Source organism: Dendrobates tinctorius, unplaced genomic scaffold, assembly GCF_039654945.1.
Source record: "Dendrobates tinctorius isolate UK_male_01 unplaced genomic scaffold, ASM3965494v1 ptg000186l, whole genome shotgun sequence".
Lineage (NCBI taxonomy): Eukaryota > Metazoa > Chordata > Amphibia > Anura > Dendrobatidae > Dendrobates > Dendrobates tinctorius.
In genome coordinates, this window is record NW_027361853.1 from 3,377,141 (window position 1) to 3,389,313 (window position 12,173).

The following is a 12,173-nucleotide window of genomic DNA, read 5'->3' on the forward strand; positions in this document are numbered from 1 at the left end:
CTTGGACAATGTAATAAAGTAAAAAAAAAAAAAGTGTAAAATAATTTTTAAAAAATCGCTAAATAAATTAAAAAAAAAAAATTTTCCCTAATAAATTCATTTTTTGGAAATAAAAAAAAAAAATAAAAGTACACATATTTGGTATCGCCGCGTCCGTAACGACCCGCCCTATAAAACTGTCCAATTAGTTAACCCCTTTAGCAAACCCCTTAAAAAATAAAGATAAAAAACGAAGCAAAAAATAATGATTTATTATCATACCGCCGAACAAAAAGTCAAATAACGCGTGATCAAAAAGACGCATATAAATATCCATGGTACCGCTGAAAACATCATCTTGTCCCACAAAAAAACGAGCTGCCATACAGCATCATCAGCAAAAAATAAAAAAGTTATAGCTCGCAAAATAAAGCAATGCAAAAATAATTATTTTTTATATAAAATTGTTTTTATTGCATAAAACCGCCAAAACATAAAAAAATGACCTAAATGAGGTATCGCTGTAACCGTACTGACCCGAAGAATAAAAGCGCTTTATCAATTTTACCGCAGGCGGAACGGTGTAAACGCACCCCCCAAAAGAAATTCATGAAATGCTGGTTTTTGTTCATTCTGCGTCCCAAAAATCGGAATAAAAAGTGATCAAAAGATGTCACATGCCCGAAAATGATACCAATAAAAACATCAACTCGTCCTGCAAAAAATAAGACCTCACATGACTCTGTGGGTCAAAATATGGAAAATTATAGCTCTCAATATGTGGTGATGTAAAAACTATTTTTACAATAAAAAACGTCTTTTAGCGTGTGACAGCTGCCAAAAATGAAAACCGCCATAAATAGTAAATCAAACCCCCTTAGTTAGGGAAAAATAATAAAATTAAAAGAAAATGTATTTATTTCCATTTTCCCATTAGGGCTAGGGTTAGGGTTAGGGCTAGGGCTAGAGATAGGGCTGAGATTAGGGTTAGGGGTGTGTTGGGGTTCGGGTTGGAGTTAGAATTGGGGGTTTCCACTGTTTGGGCACATCAGGTGCTCTCCAAAAGCAACATGGCGTCTGATCTCAATTCCAGCCAATTCTGCGTTGAAAAAGTCAAATGGTGCTCCTTCCCTTCCAAGCTCTGCCATGCGCCCAAACAGTGTTTTACCCCACATATAGGGTATCAGCATACTCAGGACAAATTGCAAAACAACTTTTGGGGTCCAATTTCTCCTGTTACCCTTAGGAAATTAAAAAATTGGGGGTAAAATATCATTTTTGTGGAAAATAATGATTTTTTTATTTTCACGCCCGGGCGTTATAAACTTCTGTGAAGCATTTGGGGGTTCAAAGTGCTCACCACACATCTAGATAAGTTCCGTGGGGGGTCTAGTTTCCAAAATGGGGTCACTTGTGGTGAGTTTCAATAGTTTAGGTATATCAGGGGCTCTCCAAACACACATGACACCCGCTGACCATTCCGTCAAAGTCTGCATTCCAAAACGTCACTACTTCCCTTCCGAGCCCCGACGTGTGCCCGTACAGTAGTTTTATCCCACATATGGGGTATCAGCGTACCTAAGACAAATTGGACAACAACTTTTGTGGTCCAATTTCTCCTGTTACCCTTGGGAAAATAAAAAAAATGGGGACTAAAAGATCATGTTTGTTGAAAAAATACGATTTTTTTACTTTCACACCCAGTCGTTATAAACTTCTGTGAAGCACTGGGGGGTTCAAAGTGCTCACCACACATCTAGATAAGTTCCTTAGGGGGTATAGTTTCCAAAATGGGGTCACTTGTGGGGGGTTTCCACTGTTTAGGTACATCAGGGGCTCTCCAAAAGCAACATGACACCCGCAGACCATTCCATCAAAGTCTGCATTCCAAAACGTCACTACTTCCCTTCCGAGCCCCGACGTGTGCTCATACAGTAGTTTTCTCCCACATATGGGGTATCAGCGTACTCAGGACAAATTGGACAACAACATTTGGGGTCCAATTTCTCCTGGTACCTTTGGGAAAATAAAAAAATTGGTGACTAAAAGATCATGTTTGTGGAAAAAATACGATTTTTTTACTTTCATGCCCGGGCATTATAAACTTCTGTGAAGCCCTTGGGGGTTCAAAGTGCTCACCACACATCTAGATAAGCTCCATATGGGGTCTAGTTACCAAAATGGTGTCATTTGTGGGGGGTTTCCACTGTTTAGGTACATCAGGGGCTCTCCAAAGGCAACGTGACACCCGCAGACCATTCCATCAAAGTCTGCATTCCAAAACGTCACTACTTCCCTTCCGAGCCCTGACATGTGCCCATACAGTAGTTTTCTCCCACATATGGGGTATCAGCGTACTCAGGACAAATTGGACAACAACTTTTGGGGTCCAATTTCTCCTGGTACCCTTGGGAAAATGAAAAAATTGGTGACTAAAAGATCATGTTTGTGGAAAAAATACAATTTTTTTATTTTCACGCCCGGGCGTTATAAACTTCTGTGAAGCACTGGTGGATTCAAAGTGCTCACCACACATCTAGATAAGTTCCTTGGGGGGTCTAGTTTCCAAAATGGTGTCATTTGTGGGGAGATTCCACTGTTTTGGTACATCAGGGGTTTTCCAATCGCGACATGGTGTCCGATCTCAAATCTAGCAAAAAAAGTCAAATGGCGCTGCTTTCCTTCTGAGCTCTGCCATGCACCCAAATAGTCATTTACACCCACATATGGGGTATCAGCGTACTCAGGACAAATTGTACAATAACTTTTAGGTCCTGTTACCCTTGGGAAAATAAAAATTGGTGGTGAAAAGATAATTTTTGTGGAAAAAATATGATTTTTTAATTGTACCGCTGTACGTTATAAACTTCTGTGAAGCCCTTGTGGGTTCAAAGTTCTCACCACATATCTAGATAAGTTCCTTGGGGGGTCTAGTTTCCAAAATGGGGTCACTTGTGGGGGGTTTCCACTGTTTAGGTACATCAGGGGCTCTCCAAACGTGACATGGCGTCCAATCTGAATTCCAGCCAATTTTGCATTGAAAAAGTCAAACGGCGCTCCTTCCATTCTGAGCTCTGCCATGCACCGAAACAGTGGTTCCACCCCACATATCAGGTATCAGCAAACTCAGGACAAATTGCACAATAACTTTTGTAGTCCAATTTCTCCTGTCACCCTTGGTAAAATAAAAAAAATTGAACATGAAGTTTTTTTTTGTGAAAAAAAGTTAAATATTCATTTGTTTTAAATATTCAAAAAAATTCCTGTGACGCATCTGAAGGGTTAATAAACTTCTTGAATGTGGTTTTGAGCACCTTAAGGGGTGCAGTTTTTAGAATGGTGTCACTTTTGGGTATTTTCTATCATATAGACCCGTATGTGATGTGGTCCATAAAAATAAAATGGTGTTGCAAAAATGAGAAATCGCTGGTCAACTTTTAACCCTTATAACTTCCTAACAAAAAAAAATTTTGGCTCCAAAATTGTGCTTATATAAAGTAAACATGTGGGAAATGTTATTTACTAAGTTTTTTGTGTGCCGTATCTCTGTGATTTAAGGGCATAAAAATTCAAAGTTGGAAAATTGCAAAATTTTAAAAATTTTCACCAAATTTCCATTTTTTTCACAAATAAACGCAAGTTATTTGAATGAAATATTACCACTAACATGAAGTACAATATGTCACGAGAAAACAATGTCAGCATCACCAGGATCCATGGAAGCGTTTCAGAGTTATTACCTCATAAAGGGACAGTGGTCAGAATTTTAAAAATTGGCCCGGGAGTTAACGTGCAAACCACCCTTGGTTGTGAAGGGGTTAAACATCCCAACAAAAATAATATAACAAGTGGTTTATGCAAATTCAACACAAAATGCCACATTTAATGACAACTGTAGTCTTAGAAGTATTCTTCACGGACTAGACTACCTGGACATGGTAGACAGGGGAAGCTATCAGAGTTCTGAAGAGGCAGGTGGTCAAAAATCCTCTAGTCATTGCAAAAGTCCTACAATAAGATTTGGTGGCACCAGGAACTCAGATTTCAGTTTGCACAGTAAGGTCTCTATGTCTGAACTTCAAGATGTACACCTCCAAAAGCAGAAAAAAAGTTGTTGCCAATACTCAACTGCCATATACAAATAAGACACAGAAGTTTTGGGATTCTGTTCTGTGGAGCGATGAAATAAAACTAACTTTTCTAACCTAGGGATGAACATTGTCTCTGGAGGAAAAAGAATGATGAAGCATACGATGTCCTCTGTCTACAGTGAGCATGGCATTGGCTCAGTGATCCTCTGGGTCATATTTGCTTCCTCTGGCACTGGAAATATGTAGCATTTGGAAGGCAAGATGGATTCAATAAAGTATCAGGAGATCCTAGAATAAAACATCATGCCTTCTGTCAAGAAGCTGAAACTCTAAGTTTTATTGGACCTTCCAACTGAACAATGATCCCAAGCTTACCTCAATGTCCGCAAGGCATGGTTTCAGAAGTACTGGAAGATTCTGGAGTGGCTGTCATTCATCTGCCATGAATTCCATAGGAAATCTTTAATAGGTTTTACAGAAGGTTGTTACAGCACATAATCCTAAGAATAGTACTGAACTGGAGATCATTGTCAATGAGGAATTCTTCAGAAATGCTCTCAAAAGTTGATGTCTGGCTGTGCATCAAGTTTACAAAGGTAATAACAGACAGGGGTGCTCTACTAAGTACTAAAAGACACTTGTGATGAAGGGGTCAAGAGTTCTGAGACTGCAATACTGTAGTCATTAAATCTGGCACTTTGAGAATTAAACTTGGAGAAACCACTTCTTACTTTAGTTGTGTTGAGGTATTTAAATTTCTAAGTTAAGTTGTATTAAGTTGTAATACAAAGCCGCAGTGGTTCCATGTGCTGTCGTATTGGTATTATGCCACCTTAAAGGGCTTGTCTCAGCTTGGGGCTCAAGTCTGCAGTCACTCAATGTGACTGCACACTTGTGAATGATCACAGAGCACACGGTGTGCGCTGTCAGTTTTCTTCAGTGCTGGGAGTGTGTAGTCATGAGACTACATGTATGCAATTTGCATACTTCCGGCCACATTCTGACTAGATATGTACGGCCTCTCCCAAATTATTTATATTGAGCAAGGTCAGGCACGTCTAGATGGTACGTGATGGCATGTATCCAAATACATCACTTGTTGTCCCACGCCTGCCTGCTTACGGTGGTGGCACCAGAGATTCTTGACAGACCGTTGTGTGCACACTGTGAGGATTCACAAGTGTGCAGTCATATAGTGTGAATGCAGACTTGAACCCCAAGCCTGGACAACCCATTTAGCAAATATACATATGAAATTTACTTTAAGATATTGGTGCTTTTATTCACACCAGACCCAATGAAAATTGTCTCGTAACTTACCAGCGCACAACTTTTATTTTTTTCAACCCAAATGTTTGTTGTGTAATAGTCTAATAAAACTTTTATGGATGTGAGCCACAAGATATTTGCCATTTCTGGTTTTATGCTATAGAAAGACAGTGTATTCCCTCAGCCTTGCTTCCATGATTTAATCTGGATTTCGACACATGGATGCCTCGACTCTGTAAGATTCTGTGATGCCCAGCAAAGGGAGTACCATACAGACCAAAAATCTGATTTTCCATTCATGTGATGCTAGCCGTACAAGTAAGATAGCTTCTGGCTGAATGCCTATCTGGCTGACAGCCATCCTTCCCAACACCACATAACAATACATGCTCAGATCAGCCCATTATCTTTATTTCAATGAGTACAATGTGATAAGCTCATCTTCCCAAGGAACAAAATACCTTGCAGGTTGACATCTGACATGTTCAACCTCATTTTCTCCAATTGAAAATTTGGATTGTCCCAATAATATTTGATTGATACCGATCCAGTAAAAGATTGACCAGATCTGTGGACAATATGGTGTATGATTGGATTCAGACCTGAAACCAGCAGGAGGATGATCACTTTTTAACCCCAGAAAGGTTTAATTCTGTAGCTACAGAAAGTCTTTTTGATGTGTGTGATAAAGATTCCGTAAAATTGTCAAGTAGGAATAGGATCAAGCAGTTGGCAACACACAAGATATTGGAGCAATTTAGTTTTTCTACTAAAGCCTAAGGTACCTTAATGAGAACATTCAGACTTTATGACTTTACAGCAAGTCTATTATACAATCTTGTCCGAAATCTTGGTCACAAATCTCTAGACTCAGCAATGGTTAGAAACAGAAGACTGCAGCAATCCAGTAACAAAATATTGATGGATGTAAGTATGGTGTATAATAATCCATAAATATTTAGTGGATTTATGAAAACATGGTGTGGAATGGAAGGAATACAGGTAAAAGAAGCTAATGCTCCTTTCTAGCCAATGAATTATCCTTTAATTATACAATGTTAAACATTTGTCTCTCTGATGCCATATCCTATAAAACAAGGTGCATCCTTTTCATATTTTTGACAAAAATGAGTTTAATACTTTGATTGTAGGTATATCAAGTGACAAAGAATGGAAATACAAAGTTTACCCTAAATTATGGCCGAGACAACAAATTTAACCTTACCTAATGTTTATGATTTAGATGGAGTCCTGGGTTCAAATCCCACCAAGGACAACATCTACAACGAGTTTGTATGTTCTCCCCGTGTTTGTGTGGTTTTCCTCCCACAGTCCAAAGACATACTGATAGGGAATTAATATTGTGAGCCCCAATGGGGACAGTTCCGGTAATGTCTGTAAAGTGCTGTGGAATTAATGGTGCTATATAACTAAAGCATAGTAAATAATAATAATGTACAGAACTATTACATTTAAGATCTAGAGAAACAATTTCTGTATCTTGAATGCAGAACTTACCCAACAGAGACCCAATGAAAATGATTACTTGGACGCTTATGGTAAAATGTCTGTAGCTCAGCCCATCACTGTTGCTGAGGTTGCTCCACAGGACTTGTGAATGAGATATGTTCCTGATTTCAAAGGCTTCAGCCTGGAAAATTCCAATCTCGCTTCTATTTCTAAAGATCAAGCTGCCATTGTAACCCATGGCCATTCTTCTGTTGCCTATTGCATTTGCTGTACTTGCTCTCCTCTAGCTGTTGGTCCAGGAATCAAGGGTCTGAAGCCCATAGCTCTGTAGGTTCCCTGGCTCTGTGCGCCCATCTCAGAATAATTAGCTGACATGTCCACATAAAATGCATCTTTGCTTTAGCTTGTCTGGCTCTTTGCATGGCAAGAGGAACACAAGCCTTTTTCTCTGCTCTTCAGCCCCAGCAAACATCTCCAATACAAGAACATGTCAGACGCCTGTGAAGGAGAAGGTGGGGAGAAACAGCTGACCCTGAATCTCATAGCTTCTCTGGTCCCTCTCTGAATCTCTAGCACAAGTTCTCCTCTTCTCTTTTGTCCTTACAGGCTGTGATACTGATTGGAAAGGAGAAAATGTAGAATCAGTCACAAAGACAGATCCTGAGGAACAAAAGCAGAAAATCCTTTAGCTGAGATGATGTCTCTTCCCACCTAGAAAAGCAAGGCAGTGATCATATGAGTCTGCATACAGCATGCAGGCTGCTTACAGCTAGCTCCAATTCATGGGTATACATACTTCCATTCCAGATTTTTTGTTTTGCCTTCTGTGATGAGGAAGCTGCAATCCCAAAATGCCTTGGGAGTCACGAGAAATCCAATGTGTCAGACGAAAGCAGAATCCTTAAATAATAACCTTTTATTTTATTGTAAAGCTTACAGATGTCACATAATTAGTTTTAGTTTTCCTGACCATATTCCTTTTGTGTCACCTACATATTCTATTAATGGTAGATATGTTTTGGATTGTTGCCCCAGTCAGACAAGCAATATTGTGTTATAAAATGCAGGTGTATCTGTGCATGCTTATACCCATTCCAATTACGCATGCACACACAGACACGTTCACATACATGCGTACACACTATACATACATACACATGTACACACACTATACATACATACACATGTACATACACCCACACACTCCCTAGATGTATATACACACACACTCCCTATACACATACACATACACACCCTATCTATACACAGACACACACTTACTCTATACACACACAAGCACTCCCTATGTACATATACTTACATACACACACACCCTCTCTATACATAGTCCCTAGATTTATCTACAGACACACACACTCCCTATATATACTGTTAGCATTCTGCTAGGCGAGGCAGGACTCCAGGAGTGGACCCTCTGGACCGTGGCACCAAGGGGTCCCCGGGCGTGCAACCAGGTGGAGCCGACCCCTATACAGGGACCGTTAGGAGCAGGCCCAGGGGTTCAAATGCCACGGCAGCCGGTACCAAGAGGGGCGGCTCGGAATGGACTGGAGTAGGACAGAGTAACTGGTACCATGAGCACAAAGACAGCGTAGGGCTCGGGTGGTGAGACTGGAATTGGACAGCAGGAGATAGAGAAGGACAACGGGACGGAGCCAGGGCACAGGGCCGGAGTAGGGTGACAGGAATCGGACACGGGCAGCAGAGTGGAGCAAGGGCAGAGAACTGGAGTAGAAGAAGAGGAATCAGGCACGGGCAGGCAGGACGGAGCAAGGGCACAGGACCGGAGTAAGACGACAGGAATCAGGCACGGGCAGGCAGGACGGAGCAAGGGCACAGGACCGGAGTAGGACGGCAGGAATCAGGCAAGGGCAGGCAGGACGGAGCAAAGCTGTAGGAAGAAGCACAGGGAGAAGTGAGAACTGGGCACAGAGCACAGGGCAAGGGCACGGGGGCCTAGCGTGCGGGTGTGAACACGACGATCAGGCATCTCCATTACAGGAGGGTGGCCTGAAATACCTTGAGAGCGGCCCCCATTGGTCCGGCGGTGCTTCCAGGTCAGGGCATCGCCAGAGCACAAGAAGCAGAGGGAAAGCTGCAAAGCATGCAGTGACGTCGCAGTCCGCGGGCTGGTCACAGGAGGACGCCGCAGCTGACAGGGAGAGGTAGGCTGCGGTGCGGAAGCGGGCAGGTAAGTACAGCGGGGCGCGACGGGGGCCGTGACATATGCATACATATATATATACAGTACATACATATATCTCGTATATATATATATAAATACACTAGCTGAAGAGCCCAGCATTGCCCAGGCATAGTAACTAACTGAACCAAAAGTACCAAGGTCAAAGTGCATATCAAAACAAAATGTACATTAATGTAGAAATATGTATAACCTAGGTAATGGACAAATAGGAACGACAAAGGACAATCGGATAATAAATAATTGCATGACGAGAAAAAAACGAAAGAAACGTCCAATAACATTAACACAATATTTATTATTTATTGAAATTAAAAAAATACAAAAAAAATCACTAAAAAGGAGGGTGGGAATAAAATACCAAAAGAAGGGCAACACTGGGGATCACATGGCACCTAATCTATTGCACATAGTATGGCTTTGTAAGGTATGATGTAATCACAGAAAAATTATTTTGACTAGCCAAAGGATAATTAATATATTGGTATTTACATATAATGTGTAAACATATATAAAGTGCTAAAAGTGCTAAAAGAGAATTCATAAAATAGGCACAAATATCATTTAGTGCAAAAAGAACATTATATGTACAAAGTGCAAAATTGCAAAAAGAAAAAGAAAAAAGAATAAAGACACAAGAAAAAAGTTTTTTTGGTAAAGCTACAGGTGCAAATGTCAAATACACTCAAAAGAGTAGCTATAACGTGCAGCCATATATGACTAGCATGAGTTATAATCAACAAAATCAATATTAAAGGTATATGCTGAATAGCAACTATAATGCTAGAAATTAATACATATGATTGAAATCGGACACGCCCAGTAATAGAAGTATGTGCTCAATGGCAGATAGAACAATATTTGTAGCTATAAAAAAAGCATGTCCAACGGTATACCCAATTACTTGTGCCTTACATATGCAAATATAGTACTCAGCAAAAGTACACATAGTCGGAATCAGACATGCCCAATACTAAGGATATTAGCTCAATATTAAATATAGCATATATCAATATTTCTGGCTATAGATAAGCATGTCCGGCAATATGCCCAGTACCTTGTGCCTTATGTGTGCGGGATCCCCAGGATGCGCTAGACCCCGACGCACGTTTCTGTGTCTGCCTTCTTCAGGGGGTGGCGTCATCCATAGAAGGGAAGGTATTTATGCAAATAGGAGCCAGTGGGAGAGGGAGCGGGTGTTGCGTGACGCACATCACTATCTTACGTCACCAGGAGGTCCCGACAAGCCAATCCACGTGATCCCCAAGGCTGCGAATGAATATCGCAGCGCCGAGGGACGTAGACACGGCAGGTGGAGGCCCCTGGATCACAGACACCAGCGCGCGTACTATCTGGCCCTCTTATCATTGGTAGGCGTATGTCAGGTGACCCGCATGTCCTGGAAGGTAAATAATACAAAGAAAAGCAAGGTCCTACTAAGAATTATACATGTATTAAATAAATAAGGAAAAGAAAAAAGAGAAAAAATAAATAAGTGAATGATTATAAGGTGCATTATTAATTAGTGAATAAAGTACCATGAAGAATATATGAAAAAGGACGAGAAAACAAAAAATAATAAATAAAAAGGGGGAAAAATAAGATATAAATAAATAAAAGGAAAATAAATGTGTATATATATGAAATCATGATTGAAAAAATAATAAAATAACAAATATGTAGAAAAGAAAAAAATGAAAATAATAATTATGAAGAATAAGAAAAATATAATAAAATAAATAGTAAATACACAAAAAATGAAAATAATAATAATACAATAAGAAAAATAAATTTATAAATAAATAAATACACCCAAAAAACAAATATTTTCACAAAAATCAAAATAAATAATAATTTCACATAATATATCTCATCCTACAGACATACATATTAATAGATAATGTGCTAAATGTATAATAATATAAATATAAAGAGCACAGTGAATACAATATATTATAAAAAAATTCTTTCTATATAAAATAGTGCATATTGTGCATAAAAACTGGAACACATTGCATGGGTAAAAATATGAAGTGCATGGTGCAACACAGTGAATGTTCCAAATTGTGATAAGATATTCCTTTTATATTCTTTATCCAGATGGAATTCCTCCCCAACCAAAACCGGAATCAGAAAGAAGGACCAAACAGACACCCATGGAAGGATGGTCACACACACGGACATCAATGATAGATAAGGTGACTAAATACAAAAGACAGAATAGTGAGGACCATAAAAGTGTTTTTCTCTAATAAATACCCAAAATTAGATAGAAAGCATATGTAATAAAATGTGAAAATAAAATAAAACATTAAAAACAGATAATCATATAAATATTTAAAAAGACATAACTGAATGACAAGGTGGTCATAGGAATGGAACAAAGCTGATATTTTCATTTAAACCAGAGGGATAGATGGTATCTAAGGGCCATATCCATCTAGTTTCCATCTGCGCCAATCTCTGACTAATATTACCTCCCTGTATTGTGGGTGGAATCTTGTCAATACCCCTCACCCTTAGACATGATGGATCTCAGTTGTGAAATTGTTTGAAATGTCTTGGAATCGTTTTCAAAAAGGTTATCTCCTCTTCATTCTTAGCAGCGATAATACCATTCGCATGTTCTCGTACGCGTGTCTTCAGTTGACGAGTGGTAAGCCCTATGTATATTTTAGGGCATGGACAAACTGCGTAGTAAATCACTGCTTTCGATTCACAATTATTATGATATCTAATAGTGAAGGTTTTTTCACCTGATGAATCACTAAATTGATCCGTTCTGTCAATGTTAGGACAGGCCACACAATGTCCACATTGAAACGAACCCTTCTTTTGTTGGATCTGGGAGAGGAAGGTTTTTGGCTCGCTATGATAGTGGCTCCTTACCAAAGTATCCTGAATATTTTTGGACCTACGATAGGTGATACTTGGTTCCTTGGGGAGGTATTTAGATAACGTCTTACCGGCTGTAAGTATTGGCCATGCTTTCGCCAAGGCATCCCTCATTTTCTGATTTTCAATGTGGCAATTGGAAATAAAGTGAATTTGCGATGTTGTAGCCGATTTAGAGGATGAGTACAGTAGGTCATTCCTCTGTGAGTGTTTTGCCCTATTATACGCCCTTTTTATGCTTCAGC

The 12,173-nt window shown here is 39.6% G+C and overlaps 1 protein-coding gene across 1 annotated transcript in view; it reads right to left on the reverse strand.

Annotated features, from left to right (window-relative positions):
• The window catches only part of GPR176 (G protein-coupled receptor 176), a 137,763-nt gene extending 130,202 nt beyond the window's left edge, over positions 1–7,561 (reverse strand). Inside the window, exon 1 of the mRNA XM_073552156.1 lies at positions 6,858–7,561. Within this exon, the coding sequence (XP_073408257.1) occupies positions 6,858–7,053 (196 nt within the window). The 5' untranslated portion in view covers positions 7,054–7,561. The remainder of the gene's footprint in view (positions 1–6,857) is intronic.
• Positions 7,562–12,173: the final 4,612 nt, after the last annotated feature.